The 20,362-nt window shown below is 48.0% G+C and overlaps 1 protein-coding gene across 2 annotated transcripts in view; it reads right to left on the reverse strand.

The window, feature by feature from the left end:
• Window positions 1-20,362, reverse strand: part of Wrap53 (WD repeat containing antisense to TP53) — a 21,124-nt gene continuing 762 nt past the window's right edge. The window contains exons 2-11 of one of the 2 annotated variants that reach the window (XM_027427026.2): window positions 19,373-19,768; window positions 19,152-19,250; window positions 18,283-18,394; window positions 2,210-2,298; window positions 1,916-2,006; window positions 1,678-1,810; window positions 880-1,088; window positions 625-728; window positions 375-509; window positions 1-267 (exon numbers count right to left, since the gene is read on the reverse strand). In XM_027427026.2, coding sequence (XP_027282827.1) covers window positions 21-267; window positions 375-509; window positions 625-728; window positions 880-1,088; window positions 1,678-1,810; window positions 1,916-2,006; window positions 2,210-2,298; window positions 18,283-18,394; window positions 19,152-19,250; window positions 19,373-19,768 — 1,615 coding nt within the window. In that variant the 3' untranslated portion in view covers window positions 1-20. The remainder of the gene's footprint in view (window positions 268-374; window positions 510-624; window positions 729-879; window positions 1,089-1,677; window positions 1,811-1,915; window positions 2,007-2,209; window positions 2,299-18,282; window positions 18,395-19,151; window positions 19,251-19,372; window positions 19,769-20,362) is intronic. The other variant, XM_027427027.2, reaches the window with a different exon arrangement.

The raw sequence follows: 20,362 nt of genomic DNA on the forward strand, positions 1-20,362 counted from the left end.
TCCAGTATTATACAAAATCTTTATATTAACTCATCCCCACAGCCCTCTGTCCTTCCTTGTCCCTTCTCATCTTGGTGGTCATTAGGGCTGCTGGGGTCTGGTCCCCCTCCACACCACCAGAGCTGAAGCCGCCATTCAGGATGGGCGTGGCATAGGGAGAGCAGGGGAAGATCCCCCTCCGGCTCGCCTTCATCTCCACTGTTGGTGGGCTCTGGAAACATGCGCTGGCCGGAAGCAGTAGCCAGTAGAGGCAAGCTAGGGTGAAGGCTGGAGGAGAGAACAGGCTGTCAGCACCTAGGTCAGGATGTCACCTGGAAGATCCACCTTCCTCCCCAACCCCCCCCTCCCCCAAGCCCCTTCAGTGAAGTGAGGACCTCACTCCATTGGTGCAGTCCTTCTGGGGCAGAAAAGTCATCACAGGTCCCAGCTTGCTGTCACTGACAGCTCCATTGATGTCCCACACAGAGACCATTCCATTGGTGTTGCCACTCACTAAGAACTGCCCACTCCTGGAAAAGAAGGGAAACTTGTGGGCAGATAGGCATCACTCTGGGGGTAGAAGCCATTCCTATCCAGGGGCTGAGGATGAACCTGGAAAGGGAAGAGGGGGGGACGGCCACTTACGGGTCCAGATCAAAGTAGATGCGCTGATTGGTGGTCACTTCCCGACTCAAAGACCACAGGAGGTGGCCAGGCTGCCGGAGATCCCAGCACAGAAGTTCGGCATCCTGAAGACAAGTACAGGAGTCTGAAGTGCGCCCCCCCCCCCAATTCTCTGTCTCCACCTCAGCACCCCCAAGTCCTCCAAACTTGGTTTCATCCCATTACAGACGACATCCCCAATCCTGCCGCCCACATACTCTGGGCTCTGACCAGTACCTTTCGGGCTCCTGAGAAGAAGAGGTTGCCATCGGGGTGAAAGCAAAGGTGGGTGATACCCCCTTGATGGCCTCCCAGCAAGGCGAGAGGAGAACCATCATCCCAGGCATACAGGCCTAGTGTACGGCCATAGGAGCCACAGGCGTAAAGGGGCTGGGATGGACTAAAGGCTATACAGGAGATGATGCCGCTCTGGCCCTGCTTCTTTGCTGGAGATGAAACAGGAGAACAATTAGCACAGGACAGTAACTAGCCTCAGCCCTCTGTACCCTGTCCTAGTACTGACATGCAGGGACTCATTCCCCACCATTTGTCACAAGCAATCTGAAGTTCTGATACTTCCCAAGTCATTTCACTCTCCTAAAGTCTCCCTCTCCCCGCTCATACCCCAGTTTTTCCTGGAAGGGATGGAGAGCTACAGGCCTACAGGAAACGGACTCCCTTTCCCTTCAATTTCATAAAGTTCAGTGGCACAGTGCTTGCCTAACAAGACCTTGGGTTCAATCCCAGGCACTGTAAGAAAGAGTAAAATAAAAACAATTTCTAGCTATTAACAAGGTTTTGAGAGACCACAAAGTACACATTTGACAGGCATGGATGGGTTAGGAGTTAACCTGGCTTTCTAGTCAACTGGTTGACCTTGGGGGCTTCCTCCAAGCTGAGTCGGTGTCTCTTCTGCAGCTGGCAAGTGCCACCCAGGCTTGTACTAAGGATGATGAGAAACCCACAGGTGGCCCAGCTCACACAAGGCCCCTTTGCAGGTGCTGTTCTTTCATCTCCTCCCCCTCGGAGGCTTACCAAATGTGGCTCGCACCTCGCAGTCTCTACCAGGCCTGGATGTGGAAAAGACACGCACAGTCCGGTTGAAGCCACAGAAGAGTTGGGAACCATCCGGGGAGAAGCAGAGAGAGTGAGCCGCTGTCAATTCGTCCTAGGGGCAGGAGAAGGCTGGAAACAGGCCTGCAAAGCTTCAGCTGTCTTCCAAAAAGGAGGGCTAGGCCACAGTGAGCACAGGGCTGGACAGGGAAGTCAGTACCAGGTGGTTGTAAGCGCGGAAGGAAGCCCGGAGCTCTCCAGTGAATGCATCCCAGATGTGAACTGGGTTCTCCCGGCTGCTGCTGGCCACACTGAGAGAAACACGGACGCTGAGGCCTGGCACTGACTGTCAAAGGAGGGAAGGAAGCCAAGTGCCAGCCCTCGCAGCTTCCATCAGAAGGGCCCACTGAACACCCTCTCCCTGCCGCCTTGAGAGCTAGTGTGTGGGCTGGGTAAGGAGATGATGGGGAACACATGATGAAGGGCACAGGGAAGGACATCGCTTATCACTTACTAGGAGGTGTCTGGCTGGCTGGAGGACATCAGAGAATACCAGCAGTAATCATAGATGGTGTCACCCTCCACCATTCGAAGAACAGGAACCTGGACAGAGATGTGGGAATGCTGGGGTCACTGGCAGCGGAAAACAGGTGAGAACTTGCCCCCCTGCCCTGCCCCCTGCCAGGGTGTTATGACACAGTGGGAGACAAACCAGGGAGAAGAAAGCAGACAGGATATAAACAACAGAGCCGTCACTGTTCAAGCATTTAACTCCAGCTCTAATGTCAAACTCAGGCCAAATGCAGTAGAGACTCAATCTTTTGTTTTTTGTTTGTTTTTCTTTTTTCAAGACAGGGTTTCTCTGTGTAACCCTGGCTGTCCAGGAACCCTCCCTGTAGACCAGGCTGGCCTCGGAGCTCGGAGATCCACCTGCCTGCCTCTCAAGTGCTGGGATTAAAGGTGTGTGCACCACCACCCAGCCACAATTCTTTTAAACACTTACAGAAGAACCTAATCTAGAGACAAAGAACCAAACAGGTTGTACCCTTTAAAAAGATTATCAGGCCTTAGGGATTTAGCTCAGTGGCAAAGTTGACTGTCTGCCATTTGCAAGCCCCCGAGTTTGATCCCCGGCAATGCAAAAATGAATAAAGTCCAAAACTGCAAAGACTTCTTAAAATACTGTGTATGTGTATGCTGACACATCGAACTGAACACATGTGCAAGTCAGAAGACAACGGGAAGCGAACAGGTTCTCTCCTTCCCACATGCGGGTCCTAGAAATCTAATTCAGGTCTTTACCTACAGAGCCATACAGGATTTTTGCCCCACCCCCACAGGGTTTCATCACGGAACCCAGACTGGCCTTTAACTTCTGATCTTCCTGCTTCAACTTCCAGAGGGCAGGGTTGCAGGTGTGTTATCACACCTGCTTCTGGCCTGCTGGGGAAGGAACCCAGGGCTTTATGCATGTACTCTACCAACCAGCCTACCTTCTCAGACAAATATAAACAGCAAAGTAAGGGCTATGGACATACCTCAGCGGCAGAACACTTGCCTGGCAGGCGTGAGGCCCTGGGTTCAAGCTTTGCTATCACAAACCTGTGACCTTTCTATCCAGCTGAAGAGAAAGTCAGAGTGTAGTGTCTCTTGCCTGTAACTCAAGCACTTGAACTGAGACAGGAGGAGTTGTTGTGAGTTCAAGGCCAACCTGGAATACTTAAAGAATTCCAGGCCAGGACTGGCAAGGTGGCTTAGTGGATAAAGGCACTTGCTGAGGATCAAGGCCAGCCTTGGGCTATGGCCTTCTTTCCTTTCTTTTCCTTAGAGACAGAGTTTCTGTGTAGCTTCAGAGCCTGTTCTGGAACTGGCTCTGTAGACCAGACTGGTCTCTGCCTCCGAGTGCCAGGATGAAAGGTGTGTGCCATCATGCCTAGCAAAAATAATAAGTTAAAAAAAGAAAAGTAAAAGTTCTGGAGAGATGACTTAGTAGTTAAGAGCACTGACTGCTCTTCAGGTTCAACTCCAGCACCCACAAGGCAGCTAACAACTTTTTCTGACTCCAAGATCTGACATCCTCACACAGACATACACCAGGCAAAATACCAATGCAAATGAAATAAAAAGCAAAGAAATTATTTTTTTAAAAAGTTACAGACCAGGAGGCTAAGCTGAATAGGAAGACACTGCCTCAAAAGCTGAAATGCAAGGAGCCAGCACCATGGCTGAGTTGGTAAGGTGCTTGCCCAGCTTTCACAAAACCCTTGGCTTGAACCAGGCATAAATGGCTCGTGCCTGGAATCTTGGAATCTCAATACTACAGGGATACTCAAAAGCCTGTCTCCAAAAACCAAAGAAAAACAGCGGTGGGACGCCTGAGTGGGGAAAGGTGTGGGCTGTGCAAACCTGGAAACCTTAGTTTGATCTCTGGAGCCCATGCAAAGATGCAAGGAGAGAACACAAACCTATCACCTGATTTCCACGAGGGCCACAGCGCACCTGCACCCATACCCACACATCATACACACGCTAACGAAACAACAGCAATACAAAAAAAAAAAAACAGTTTTGACAGTATGTTGGAGTGTAGCTCCAAGCCCTGGCTTTGATCCTCACTAGTACAAAAACAAAACGGATACAGGAGATGCCAGGAAGATGAGGAGCGCCAGGCACTCAGATGCTGCTGCTGAGAGTGAACAGAGCTGAGTGCTCTGGGGAAAAACTGACATCTCACAAAGCAGGAGGCGGGTCATGCTCTGGGCTCAGCCTCCCAAGCAGAGGAGGGATCACAAGCAGGTATCACCCAGGTCTGGCTAAAATTGTTTGTTTGCTGGCTGTGACATGGTGTTTTGTTATGGAATAACTTGGCATTTCCATCCATACTGTAAAGTTGTGAAATGAAGATAAGACAATTTGCCCTGTTATTTTTTGGTTTTGCTTGATATAGGGTTTCATTTAGTCCAGGCTGGCCTCAGACTCATTATGTAGCTCTCAGGTTGTTTCCCAAGCTCTGGATTTACAGACATGTGTTTAATTTTGTCTGTATTTAGGCACATCGTTGCATAATTTTTGCCCTTTTTCTTACTAAGTTGTTCTGTTCTTCACAGTTTATAGAACATTTAAACAGTATGGATACCAATGCTTTGTAAGCTATTGGACATCACCAACCATGACTTCATTTTCTACCCCATCTGCCTAAATCCTAGAGCTGACTACCTGGGGGACAGCTCCACTTAGATCCCTGCAGGCACCTCAGACTCTACTGATCCGTGAGGGACGCAGCACCTTCTGCTCCTGGCCCCACACTGGTTTGGAAATCTAGTTTGTGCACCTATCATGGTTGCTTCAGCTACCAACCTTACAGAAATCTAGGGCCACCAAGGAAGAGGGGACCTCAATCGAGGGATTACATAGATCAGATTGCCCTATAGGTATGTCTGTGGAGCATTTTCTTGATGCTGGTTTATGTAGAAGAGTCCAGCCTACTGTAGTTGGTGCCATCCCTGGGCAGGTGAGCCTAGACTGAGTAAGACAGATGACCATGAGCTTGGGAACAGCCAGGAAGTAGTCAGTGTTGCTCTTTGGTCTCTAATCATAGCAGAAAAGCAAACTAGGACAAAACCCCATCCTCAACCATCACCCTTTCTACTCCTAGTATGGCCCCACACCCAGGGTTCCCTGAAATCTGTCTCCTCCGCTCTGTCCCTCTCCTGATAGGAAGCCACTGTCTCCTTGGCAGCCAACATCCCGAGTGTTCTCCCCCCAGACCTCCCTCCACCACCAATCTCAAACCCACCCATCCGTTCTCACACTGGGCCCAAGACCTTAGTAAGGTGGGATTCTACACAGTATCATTCTCCTGCTAAAATATTTTAGAGGCTCCACGAAGACTTTTCCTTATGAAGACTTCTCCTAAATGCTCCAACTGCAACTCAGCTATCAAGGCTCATCTGTACCCACTTCCTTAAAAATCACAATTTCCACCACTTTGGTTCTCAGGCCCCTTGAGACAGCAACTCCACATATTCCCAGCTGTGGGCTTTCCAGAAATGGTCTCTGTTTGGAATAGTATTCCTTCCCCTCCCCTGTAACTTCCCCTGGTAGACTCTAAATCACTCCAGTCCGAGGTGCTTCCTCCCCTGAAAAGCGTTCCAGACCCCCCTGCCCTCCCTGCTTCACGTTCCCACGCCCTCTATGCTCCCCAATGTCATTTCTAAGAGCACGAGAGTCCTATCTGCTCATCACTGTCCTCTCGACATCTAGGGCAAGATCATAGGCAAAGGATTTACTCTTTTGTTTGTTTTCATCTTACATGTATGAATGTCATGCCTGCATGTGTATATGTGCACCACATATGTGCCTAGTGCCCTCAGAGGTCAAGAGAGGTTGTCAGACCCCCTGGAGCTGGACTTACAGGTAAGGTGAGGAGCCACCATGTGTGTGCTGAGAACTGAACCTGCATCCTCTGCAAGATCAAGTGCCCTTGGCCACCGAGTGACCTCTCCGGTCCCTAAGTAAAGTTTCCATGAACAAATGGACACAGTGACACTGTTGCAGGAGCATAACACCCAAAATAATTAGATCTTGAATTAAAGTCAAACGACTGATGGGGGTGATTAGTAAGCTTAGACAGGCTTAGTGAGAGCTGGCATTTAATGATGTAGAGCGTTAGCAAGGAGATTACGGGATGAGACCCTGGCTTCTGGCTTGGATACCTGAGGCCACAAAGATGGCAGAGGACTTAAGAGACACAGAAAGGCTATGAGGAGCCAACATCCTCAGAAGTAGAACAGAAAAGACTTTGCAAGGGTAAAAGAAGGATTGCCTAGCTCTGGCACTGGGGGATGTGACACCTCCCTCCCCATCTGCAAAGGGGTGTGAAAGATGCAAATTCGCTGGAGAGGGTCAGAGTGGCAGCAAGAACCACATGATATAACAACAAGCCAGGAAACAGGCTGGGGAACTGAGTTCTAGAAAGCTCTGTGAAAAGATGGAGAAGGGCAGGGTGGTGGTGGCGCATGCCTTTTATTCCAGCACTGGGGAGGCAGAGGCAGGCAGATCTCTGTGAGTTTGAGACCAGCCTGGTCTACATTAGCTAGGGAAACTTCTTCTTAGGGAGGAGGACCTAGTCCCACAAGTATATGGGAATTCAGCCATCTCTTAATACCCAAGAGGCATTGATTCCAGGACATACCACAATCTGCTGATGGTCAGTCTCATATTTTATTACATAAAATGCTGTAGTGTCTGCACAGAGCTTATATACACCTTCTCATATGCTTCCATCCCTAGCTTACTTTTAATTACTGCTATAATATAAATGTCACATAGACAGCTGCTACACTGTATGGTCTAGGAAATGTAATAATAAGGGAAGAAACGCTCCAAACATGGGGCTGGAGATATGGCTCAGAGGTTAAGAGCAGTGGCTGCTCTTCCAGAGGTCCTGAGTTCAATTCCCAGCAAACACATGGTGGCTCACAACCATCTGTAATGAGATCTGGTGCCCTCTTCTGGTGTGCAGATATACATGGAAGCAGAATGTTGTATGAATAATAAATAAATGAAATCTTAAAAAAAAAAAGCTCCAAACATGTTCAGTACAGACTCCCTGTTTTTTTTATTTATTCATCTATTTATTTTACATCCTACCCCAGACTCCCTGTTTTTATCAAATACTTTGGACCTGCAGTTGTACAGATGCTAGAAGCATGGACAGAGGACCAACTATATCCAAATCTGTTTTCATATACTACGCAAGCATGCTACCCCAGAGCTACATTCCTAGTTATGTGGACTTCATCATTTTCAAACACTGAGTTCTCAGACATGAAAAGTGAGATCACTTAGCTAGAACTAATGGCACACCCCTGTACTCCCACACTTGGGAGGCTGAGGCAGAGTGATCACAACTTCAAGGTCAGTTTGTGATACTAAGACTCAGCCTAAAAAAGGGGGGAGGTGGTGAAGACATAGCTCTCCTAACAAGCATGTATAAGGCCAAGGATTTAAACCCCAAAACTGGGGTGGGAGGAAAAAGTCAAAGAGAACACTTAAGAAGTGAAGTTTCATGGAACAAGTTCACCCATATATTGCTAAAAGTAAGGGGAAAAAGCGTAAGAAATATTTGAAAACAATTCTCTATATCAGAAAACTACGATACACAGAAATACCTATATAGAGACATATGTCCACATGCACAGAGACTGCTGCATTGAAGGTATTTCTCATGTATATCTCTGCTGGGCATGACAGATCTCTCTCTCTCTCTCTCTCTCATTTTTTTTAAATTTTTTTTTCTCTCTCTCATTTTTTGAGACAGGGTTTCTCTGTGTAGTCCTAGCTGTCCTGGAACTTGCTCTGTAGACCAGGCTGGCCTCGAACTCACAAAAATCCACCTGCTTCTCCACCTGCTAGGATTAAAAGTGGGCATCACCACTTCCCAGCTGCATGACAGATCATTTATTACGGGGCTGGAGAGATGGCTCAGAGGTTAAGAGCATTGACTGCTCTTCCAGAGGTCCTGAGTTCAATTCCCAGCAACCACATGGTGGCTCACAACCATCTGTTATAAGATCTGGTGCCCTCATCTGGTGTGCAGATATACATGGAAGCAGAGTGTTGTATACATAATAAATAAATAAAATCTTAAAAAAAAAAAAAAGATATTTATTACATATACAGTGTTCTGCCTACCTGCCAGAAGAGGGCACCAGAGTGAAATGTAGATTGTTGTGAGCCACCATGTGGTTGCTGGGAATTGAACTCAGGACCCCTGGAAGAGCAGTGCTCTTAACCTCTCAGCCATCTCTCCAGCCCTGCATGACAGATCTTGTCTTTTATTCTAACACTAGTGAGGCAGAGGCAGAGGCAGGCCCTTCTCTGAGTTCCATGCCAGCCAGTGTTACAAAGTGAGACCCTTTGTAACACCCCACAGAAAACAGACAAGGGGAGAGGAGAGGAAAACAAAGGGGCTTTCCAGAAACAGAACAGAAAGAGGAGGGAAGGGGGAAGACCCAGGTACTTAACACACAACTGTTTATTTGGAAACAGCGGCCATGCAGGCCAGGGTGCTCTGACCTCTCAATCCTCCTGCCTCAGCCTCCTGGATGCTTAGACTACACAGGCCATTAGCCACCACACCCAGCTGGCTATCTGTAGAACGACATATGTTACTAAAATTCTGGAAATGCAAATGTCTAAAAGGGAAGAAAGGGTTTTTGTTTTGTTTTTTAAACAAAACCTATCAAAAGCACTCAACACAAACCATTAGACACAGGAACTAGGAAGCCTGGGCCACTGTGAAAAAACATTTAGCATATAATTGTTGAAAAGGAAAAAGCAGGAAACAAAACCATGTACTACAGGGTTACAAGCATATAAATGGCCCTCATACTTGGACACAGCTTTTAGAAACAACGGAAATAAATTTCAAGTGCTGAGTTTTGTAAAGTGGAAGGCAACAATGGCTTTCTCTTTGTTTTGAGGCAAGGTCTCATTCTACAGCTCGGAATGGCCTAACGCTAACTACACAGCCCAGGCTGGCCTGGATCTCACACTGATCCTTCTGTCCCGGTCTCCCAAGCACTGAGATTTTAGGCATGAGCTACCACACTAGGATCTATTCTCTCATATCCTCTCTCTCCTCCCCGTCTCTGTATGTGTGCACACAAGGCCTCAAGTGTGATAGGCAAGCACTCGGCTACGGAGCTACATTCCCAGTGAGTTGTGGCGGCTAATATTTTCAAATATGTATTATTGTGTGTGAGTGCCTAGGCACACATGTCACAGTGTGCACATGGCAGTCAGAGGACAAATCTGTGGAGCTGGTTAGCTCCTCATGTGAATTCTGGGGGTCAAACTCAGGCCACCAGGCTGGCACACCAACTGCCTCTACTATGATAGTTACTGTCAGCTACGAGATGAACCTGTTGTGTCTACGAGGGGGTTTCTGGACTGGGTTACCTGATGTCATGGGACCCACCCTAAATGTGAGAGACCCTAAATGTGTGGGTCCTCCTGGCTGAATAAAAAAGAAAAAAGTAGGTGGAGTACCAGCTTCCCACACCTCTGTGCTCCCTGACTGAGGACAGGGGACCGCTGCCGTGACTTCCCTGCAATGACGGGCTGTACCCTCAAACTGTGACCAAAAGTAACTCTTCCTTCAGTTGCTCTGTAAGATACTCTGTTGTAGCAATTAGAAAAATAACCACACTACAGTGTCCTTGTTTCTCCATAATCCAGTCCCTACAACCCTAGTATCTTCTAGCCATCCCTGCCAGACGCAACCTCTATAATATACCACAGCCCGGTCTTGAGACCTCTGCAGTGTCTGTCTGAGAACCAGGGCTCTTGACCTTCTCCCCGAATTCACATATCTGCAACCTCTGATCTAGGTGGCCATTTAGGACCAGGCCACCCTTCTTTCTAGAAGCCATGAAGACTCACAGAAACATTAGCCAGTCAAGATGTCACATGTACTGCAATCTTAGCACATGTGAGGCAAAACGGGACCACCAGACGACTGCCACCTCTGCCCGATCTGGTACACCTTAAGTTCCAGGCTAGCCAAGGACACATAGAGACTGCCTCCAAACAAACACACCAACACTCCACAGGGCTGACAGACGGCTGAGCAGTTAGGAACACGTACTGCTTGCTCTCCTGCAAATGACCTAAGCTCCATTCCTGTACCCGTGTCAGGCAGCTCAGCTCCCAGGGATCCAACATCATCTCCTGCCCTCTATAGCCGCCACACTCACATGCACAGACATAGACAAGGATACACACGATGCAAATGAAAAATAAATCTAAAACAATAAAAAAATCTTTAAAAAGCTGGGCGTGGTAGTGCCAGCCTTTAGTCTCAGCACTCAGGAAGCAGAGGCAGGCGCATCTCTGTGAGTTCAAGGCCAGCCTGGTCTACACAGAGAGAGTTCCAAGACAGGGTCTCACAGAGAAACTCTTGTCTCAGAAAAAAAAAGTACCTGGGTACATTTTTGGGTCTTTTTTTTGGGGGGGGGGGCTGCACGTATGCCTTTGTACCACAAGTGTACCTGGTACCCACAAAGGAAGGCCAGAAAAGGGCTTCGGATCCCCTCAAATTGGAGTGCTTAGACTAGTATGAGCTGCTGTGTAAGTTTGGGGAATTGAACCTGGGTCCCCCAGAAGACCAGTGGTCTTAACTGCTGAGCCATCTCTCCAGCACCGGCTTCACTCATTCTTGGACTTCCATATCCAGAAGAACTATGAACTTACTGTCCTCTGTCTGCTTCCAGATACCACTGTCACTCACCCCCAGCCTCCGCTTAAGTGCCACCTTCAACGGTGAGGTCTTCCTCAAAAACTCTTTTTATTGTTTTGTTTTTCAAAACAGGGTTTCTTTGTGTTTTTATTGTGTTTCAAACAGAGCTTCACTGTGTAGCCCTGGCTGACCTTGGACTCAGAGATCCACCTGCTTCTGCCTTCTGTGCTGGGATCAAACGAAAGCCCTGGGGCTGCAGAGGTGGCTGGGCAGTTAAGAGCACTTGCTGCTCCCTTCCAGAGGACCTGATGTCCTCTTCCGGCCTCTGTGAGCACCAGACATGCAAACGATGGACACACACACACACACACACACACACACACACACACACACACACACACACATCACACACACACACACACACACACACACACACACACACACACACACACACACACACACACACACACACACACACACACACACGATGGACACACACACACACACGCACGCACGCACGCGCGCACGCGCGCGCTTGAGAGCTGTAGCTGAGGCTCCCAGACGCTCTTCCCTGCTTTGTCTTTCCTGTGACATCTGTCAGGTAATATTTTACTTTGCTGCCTCTGTAATGCCTATTTCTTCCCACAAAACACAAGCTTCACAAGGGCAGGGACTTACGCCTGTTTTGTGCCTGACTACTCCTCAGGACAAAAAAATAAGGCCTGTTTACAGAATGTTCAACAAAAATGCACTGGGCCAGCTAAGCACAGTGACACACGCCTACAGCCATAGTCACCGAGGAGACTGAAGCAGGGTTTTGTTTGTTTGGTTTTTCCTTTTTTTTTTTCTCTTCCCAAGACAGGGTTTTTCTGTGTAATAGCCTTGGCTGTCCTGGAACTCGATTTATAGACCAGGCTGTGCTGGAACTCAGAGATCTGCCTCTGCCTCTCAGAAGAGTGCTGGGGTTGAGTTGAGACACTGCCACAAAGCGAAGTCCCTGTGCCTCACCACAAGCTTCTGTCCAGCCTGAGTCAGGACTGAGAATGATGAGACTTTCCCTTTCTTCTGCTCTGTCTTTTAGAACCTGGCCAGACCCTTTGCGTGAAAGGTCCCCTGAGCCTTTTCACTCTCTAAGGTCTTCCCCCGACCATGTGGCTAACATCAGGTACAACTCAAATGTCTCTAAAACTGAAAAACAAAATAACCACAACAAAAACCATGAACATGAGGACCAGGGCTGCACTTCTACTATTAAGTGCCTACCTAACATGCACCAGACAGACAGACAGACAGACAGACAGACAGACAGACAAACAAACAAAAGCACTGAGCAAACTGTTGCTGAAAAGAAGCAACGGGTTCATCCCCCACGTGGGCCTGACTCACACCATTTACTCCCTCAGCAACTAGATAGATCCATCCGCCTCAGCTGTAACCGCCACTTGCTCCCACAGTCACCAAATGGGTATTGCTATCTCTCACCATCAAGTTCACTTACTCTATTTCCACAGTTATTCAGTTTCATCACGAACATAGTTATAGGGTGGGGAGATGGCTTGGGCAAAGGTCCTACTGCACTAGGGTGAACAACTTAGTTCGAACTCCCACAACCCAATTACTCAGATGCAGTAGCTCCTGCCTGTAATCTCAGAACTAATACAAGAGACAAAGTAGAAACAAGACAATGGCCAGAAGCCTGGAGGCTACATGTGGTAGTGAATAAGAGACCCTGTCTCAAACCACTTGAAAAAGCAAGGACCAATGTCCACAGTTGTTTTCTGACCTCTGCATGCCCCCAAATGCACATAAAACACACACACACACACACACACACACACACACACACACACAGAGGTTTTTTTTCCCTCCCTTTCTTTTTTTATGTGCATTGGTGTTTACCTGCATGATGCCTCTGTGAAGGTGTCAGATCCCCTGGAACTGGAGTTGTAGACAGTTCTGAGCTGCTGTGTGGGTTCTGGGAATTGAACCTGAGTCCTCTGAAAGAGCAGTCAATCAGTCAATGCTCTTAACCAATGAGCCATCTCTTCAGCCCCCACAAAGGTTTTTTTTTTTCTTTTTTAATTTTATTTATTTATTATATGTACAGTGTTGGGCTTGCATGTATGCCTGCAGGCCAGAAGAGGGCACCAAATCTCATTACAGATGGTCGTGAGCCACCATGTGGTTGCTGGGAATTGAACTCAGGACCTTTGGAAGAGCAGGCAGTTCTCTTAACCGCTGAGCCATCTCTCCAGCCCTTTTTTTTTTTTTAACCCACATTTACAAGCAAGGTATAAATATGAAGATAAGAAGTTCAGGGTCATTCTTGGCTACTTATGGAAGTTCAAGGCCAGTCTAGGGATAGGACCTTATGGAGGGGTGGGAGCTGACAATCTAGAGGCAGACATAGGCAGATCTCTGTGAGTTTGAGGCCAATCTGGTCTACATATGAGTTCTAGCCAGGGCTCCATAATAAGACCCTGTATCAAAAATATAAAGAAGGGGGGGCTGGGACTGGAGAGATGGCTCAGAGGTTAAGAGCACGACTGTTCCTCCAGAGGTCCTGAGTTCAATTCCCAGCAACCACATGGTGGCTTACGACCATCTGTAATGAGATCTGGTGCCCTCTTCTGGTGTGCAGATATACATGGAAGCAGAATGTTGTATACATAATAAAATCTTTAAAAAAAAAAAGGGGGGGGGCTGGAGGGATGACTCAACAGCTGAGAGTGCTGACTGCACTTCCAGAGGAACCAAGTTCAGTTCCCAGCACCCACATGGTGGCTCACAACTGTCTGTAACTCCAGGATCTGACACCCTCACACAGACATACATATGCAGGCAAAACACTAAAAACACTGAAGTACATAAAATTAGTATACACACACACACACACACACACACACACACACACACACATATACATATATGGGATGAGCTACAGAGACAGCTGAGTGATCAAGAGCACTGTCTGCTCTTCTAGAGGGCTGAGATTCCCAGTACCCACATGGCAGATCACAAGCATCTGTAACCAATTCCAATGCCCTCTTCTGGCATGCACAGGCACCAGTCACAATTGTGGTACATAGACATACATATAGGCAAAACATCTATACACATTTCATGGTCTACATGGAGAGTTTCAGGCTAACCAGGGCTAAATATTAAGACCCTGTCTCCAAAAAGAAAAGAAAAAAACAAAAAACCAAAAAGGATTAAATGAGGTCACGAGTTTGGGGTACCCTAATAAGACTGTGGCTATATAGTACAAGGAAGGGGCTAGAAGTCTAGCTTAGTGGTAGAAGCTTGACAAGGGGGATGGGGGTGGAGGAGACTGTTTCTACCATCCTGCTACGCCATGCCTCAATCTTAGACTTTCAGCTCTAAAACTGTGAGAAGAGAATGCAGTTTTCCTGACAGCACTGGGAGTCCGTGTGCACTAGGCAAGAGCTACCACTATCGAGCTACACTACACTGTCCTCGGTTGTGCGACAGGGTCTTGGCATAGAACCTATGCCACCCTGAACTCCCAATTCTCCTCCCTCAGCCTCCCAAATGTTGGGATTACAGGTGCACACAACAGCCAGGAAGAAATCTTCCTTCTTTCAGTTGTTTGGGACAGGGTATTAGTTAAGGGAAGACAACCCAGAACTTAGTATATGTGACTAGTCTAGGGAGGCTTCCCTAACACTGAGATTACAAAACATGGGCCAGCGTGTCCAGCTAAATCTTTTCTTTATAAATGACGGATTCCGTTGTTCCTCCCTCTCTGCTGGGTCACCCCTGATACATACCACTCCCTAACAAGCCCTTCCTTGGCTTCACATTCCCCTCACCACTGAGCAGTTTCTTGGCTTGGAGATGTAGACCAGTGATTAAAAACATTTCATGGCTCCCTTTTCACAGCACAATTCTTTTTCCCTTATCCATTTTAACCGACTTCTGTCTCCATCTCTCTGAAAGTGCTATTGTCTGGGCCACTTGTGTTCTCTGTGGTCACACTCCAAAGCCACCTAACTCCATCTTGAAGTACCATTAGCCACGACTCTTCACCTGTGTATCAGACACTGCTCCCTCAGGGCTGGAGAGAAGTCTCAGCAGCAAAGAGCAGACAGAGCAGGTAGGTGGCTGGGAGGTGGCTGTGCTCACCTTTAATCCCAGCACTCAAGAGGCAGGGGCAGCCAGGTCAGCCTGATCTACAGAGAGTCCTAGGACAGCCAGAGCTACACAGGGAAAGCCAATCAAAAAAACAAAAACAAAGAGCATATAGGTACTAGGTACTGCTCTTCCAGAGGACCAAATTCCTTTTTTTTTTTTTTGGGGGGGGGGTATTGTTGTTGCTGGGTTTTAGAGACAGGTTCTCACTTTGTAGCCCTAGCTGTCCTGGAACTCACTACATAGACCAGGCTGGCACCAAACTCCTGAGTACTGGGATTAAAGGCATGTGCCACCAGAGGACAGAAGTTTGAGCTCCAGGGATCCATCCAATGCCCTCTTCTAACCTCCAAGGGTAGTCAACACACGTTATATACACACATACACATACAAACTTAAAAATAAATCTTCTTAACTTTTTTTTAAAAAGATTTATTATATATACAGTGGTCTGCCTGCATGCCAGGCAGATCTCATTATAGATGGTTCTGAGTTACCGTGAGGTTGCTGGCAATTGAACTCAGGACCTCTGGAAGAACAGCCAGTGTTCTTAACCTCTGAGCCATCTCTCCAGCCCTTAAAAATAAATCTTTAAAAAAAGATCCTGCCTCACCGGGAGTTGGCGGCGCATGCCTTTAATCCCAGCACTCAGGAGGCAGAGGCAGGTGGATCTCTCTGAGTTCGAGGCCAGCCTGGTCTCCAGAGCAAGTGCCAGGATAGGCTCCAAAGCTACACAGAGAAACCCTGTCTCAAAAAAAAAAAAAAAAAAAAGATCCTGCCTCAAAAGACACACACACACACACCTTTGGAGTCACTCTTGTACTTTTGCTCACTACTGTTTTGAAACTCTCAAATAGACTCCGAAAGGCCTTCCCATAAGATCTGACAGTGTATGGTCACCAGACACCTTTCCAACTCCAAGTCCACTTTACCCACACCTGCACTTTCCATCCTGTGAACACATAAAGCTTCCCCAGCTCAGGGTCTCTGTATTACTATCACCTCTTCCTGAAAGTTTTCCCACATCATTTAGCCATTATCACTCTTCAAGTCTCACAAAAAAAGGGGGGGGTTCTCCTTTTTTATTGGCCCCTCCCTGACCTGTACTTCTCAAGTGCTATCTTCTGCAAGACTGTTTTTGCTTTGTGTCTTGAGACACACTTGTAGCCCTGGCTAGCCTGGAGCTCACTTTGTAGACCGGTCTGGCCTCACACTCACAAGAGATTCATCGACCCTGCCTCCTGAGTGCTGGAACGAAAGGAGTGTTCCGTGACACCCCCCACTTCTGTAGGGGTTTTGTTGTTTTCTGCAGTGTTGGGAATTGAACCAAGGGCCCCTCGAATACTAGGTAAGTATAACAGCAGACCTAGATCCCCAGCGTGCAGCGCTATCTCCTGCTTACCCTCTCCTTTTCCCATTTTTATCTTCAAAACAGTTATTTTTCTACTTCTTAAAGAGATGAGGCTTCAGACAAACATGGTAACACATTACCTGCAACCTCGGCACTTACAGATTCAGTCAGCAGATCAGGGATGCGAGGCTATCCTCGGCTACATAGCTACTTTGAGTTTAAGGCCAGCCCTCTCTACATAAGATCTTGTCTCAAAGGAGTGGGTGGGGGGTGGAGCAACTCCACAGTTAAGAGCTCTTCTAAAGGAGCTGGGGTTCAATCCCCAGAACCCACATGCCAACTAACAATTGTCTGTAACTCTAGTCCCAGGGGATCTAACCTCTTCTGACTTCCATAGACACTGCATGCATGTAGTACACATAGATCCAGGCAAAACACTCACACACATTTTAAAAAAAAAATTGTTTTTTGAATCTCAAGAAGAAAAAAAAAAAAAAAAACCTTTACTTGGGTTTGACAACAAATGCCTGAAGTTCCAACAACTGAAAAGAGGGAGGAAAACCAGGAGTTCAAGGCTAGCCTCAGCTATGTAATGAGTTAGAAGCCAGAATGAGACCTGTCTCAAAATAAAGAGAGGTAGCTGGAAAGACAGCTTAGAGGTTAAGAGTGCTTGCTGTTCTTGCAGAGGATCCATGCTCGGTTCCCAGCACCTATGACAGATGGCTCACATCTACCTGTAATTCCAGCTTGGCTGTGCTGGGAGCACAAAGGTCCCTGCTTCCACACATTTTCCAGAGAAACCTGGAATGTTAAGCACATAGGATGTTCTTCCATCCAGAAAGCAGGAACTGGAGGTGATGAGTAACCTAGTGATTGGCCATCTGTGTTACCTGTTGGGCCAGGCCATCTCAAGTTCCTACAACCAGAACTGAAGATACCTAGTAGTCTAAATGACCCTTAATAGCCAGGGGCTCCCCAACCTCCCACAAGGACCAGAGAGATCTTATAGTTTACAGGACCCGTACATTCATGATCTGTGCCAGTGGTGGCACACACCTTTAAACCCAGCACTTAGGAGGCAGAGGCAGGCGGATCTCTGTGAGTTCGAGGCCAGCCTGGTCTACAGAGCGAGTTCCAGGACAGGCTCCAAAGCCACAGGGAAACCCTGTCTCAAAAAACCAAAACAAACAAACATAAATTAAAAACAAATCTTAAAATGAGAGAAAGGAGGAGAAAGCAAACAGGCAGACATGAAGTCTCACAATGCTGCCCAGGGTGCAAGTTCCAGCGTGCAATGACCATGTGTACTGATATGCATTTACACACTACACAAAAAGTACAACCAACTCTTTATCTACCATTCACGTCCCTAAGAGCCCAGCCCAAACATAGAACCCACTACGCAGTTAAGTATGGCCTTGAGTTTATCCCCCTGCCTCCACCTCCAGAGTGCTGAGATGACAAGAGGAAGCCAACACAACCTAGTTTACGAAGCGTGGGGGCGTGAACATGGGTTTGTTCCTGACACTAGGCAAATATCTACGAACTGAGCCACCTCCCCAGCACATGTGGAAAGTCATCTGATAAACACTTAGACATACGCTGTCACAGATATCCATTACTTGAACACAGAAAACAGACTTCTGACTAAGGAAGGAACTGATTTCTCTCTAAATGACTTTAGAATTCAAGGCAGAAAATGATACATGCGGGACATCTATGGCTGAAGGAACATCCTGCCTGTGAACAGGTTACCGGTGGACACACTCTCCTCATTTGCAGGAAGGGCTCTCATGTGTAGGCCCGGCAAAGGGACAGAGTCAGCAACTCCCCTTACCATTTCTGCATAGTCCACCTGCTCTGCCTCACTGTACAGCTCTGGGGGCAGGTTGTAAATCCGCAGAGTGTTATCAGCACTATTGGTCAAGATACAGGAACCATCAGGAGCCCTAAAAACATAGGGAAATTAGAAAACTGAACAGACCTATGATTTCCAGGTGTAGGTCTAGAACTATCTTAGTACATATGCCCTTGAGAAGACACCAATCAGTCCTAGGTAAAACTTCAGCTCATGCGGAGAGTGGTGGCACACAGCTACTGAGAGACTGAGGCAGAGGACCTCAAGTTCCAGGCCAGTCTGGACAACTTGGCAGGGCCGTATCTCAAAACAAAGCAAAAAAAAAAAAAAAAGTCTAGGATGTAGCCTACTGGTGAGGGTCAGGCGAGCATGATGGACACCCTAGGCTAAATCCACAGTACTAGAAATGGAAGGAAAGATCGACAGGACAATGAAAAGAAAAAACCCTTAACCTGGGTACTAACCAGTATTCTTATTCCTTAACCACCTCCAGATAAGTATGTTTGTTTGTGTTTTTGTTTTTTGTTTTTTTTTTTTTTTCTGAGACAGGGTTTTCTGTGTAGCCCTGGCTACACAGAACTCGCTCTGTAGACCAGGCTGGCCTCTGAACTCAGAGATCCTCCTGCCTCTCTGCCGAGTGGCATGTGCCACCACCACCCAGACTAGTTTTTGTTCTTATTTTAAGACAGGGTCTCTCACTCTATGGACAAGGCAGACCTCCAACCCCCAATCCTCCCTGTTTCCAAGATGTTGAGATTACAGGGCTGTCCAACTACGACGGGTCAAATACGGGTGGGCTTTAAGATGAAAACCCTGAAGGTGGTCATCTCCCTGCCCGTTGTACTTACCACTTACAACCTTTTAAGAAGTTCTCAGAGTGGGTGCTGAACTCGGACCAGGAACCGCTGAGGTATCGGGGTACCTGTGAAAAGCTGTAGGTCCAAAAGCTAGAAAAGAGATGGAGAACAACAAACGGGTAAGTTACAGCAAAATGGGCCTGGGGCGGAGCTGAGGACTGGAGGCTGTCGTTTTCCTATGTCCAGGCTCCTCGGACTCCAGAGTCACTTACGTGTCTCCCTCATCCACTTGACCGGGTTCTTCAGACACATCTTCCACGGCTTCTCCTGACTCCAACTCAGGCCGATTCGTTTCTGTCACAGGAAGGCTCGCATTTTCAGAAAGTTCTTGCTCCTCGATTCGAGGGCTCGACTCACCGGGAGTATTAAACCCTACTTCCAGGGGAGCGGAGGGAGGAACTAGATCCCCTTGTTGCGGATCCTGGAACACAACCGAGCCAGCCACAGAATCTGTGGCTACCTGGGGTCGGTCATCTCCACCGCATGGCGGTGGCACCGGTTCAGAGTCTGTATTTTCATCCACAGGGGTCCCTTGGGGCACTGGAGCTGGGGCCTGGTCAGAAGAGAGACTGTCCGGGACTAAGAGTCGCTCCTCCGACGTCTTCATTCTGTAGAGCAAGCTAGGAGGTCAGGGGCCGGGCAAGCCTCGTTGCACCGGCTGCCAGCTGCTGAGGCCACACTGCATTAAAGTCCCCAGGAATCCGGGTGCAGAACTGCACAGCCCCAACGTGCCTGCCTTACTCTTCCGGGAAGAGTAAGCCGAAGCCAGCAACAGTGAGCAAACACCGGGAAACCAAAGCAGAGAGCAAAGCACCTGGGGTCGCTACGCGCCGCCAGCGCTTCTTGCTCTCGCGGGAGTCGGGCCACCTTCCAATTGGTTCTCTGCATCCTAATTAGCGTCTGAGCGGTGAGGCGGGAAGGAACGAGGGGGCCCAGCCCTCAAGCGCTAGAGAATTCTTAGAGGATTCTGGGAGTTGTAGTCTTCTCTTTGACTTGGAGAAGAGTACACGCGTTCCCCCTACCGTCCGCTGGGGTGATTCTTAAGGTACCTTCCCTCCATGACCTGCAGAGGGCGCTGAATTTCTACAGTTTTGCCCTTCTTGAATCTCGTTTTGAGTCGGGCAACCTCAAAAGATTTCCTTTCTCCCTCTCTCCCTCTTCTCCCACTCTCCCTCCCTTCATTCTCCCATCCTGTCCATCCC

The sequence above is a fragment of the Cricetulus griseus genome, chromosome 7, assembly GCF_003668045.3.
Source record: "Cricetulus griseus strain 17A/GY chromosome 7, alternate assembly CriGri-PICRH-1.0, whole genome shotgun sequence".
Taxonomy (NCBI): Eukaryota; Metazoa; Chordata; class Mammalia; order Rodentia; family Cricetidae; genus Cricetulus; species Cricetulus griseus.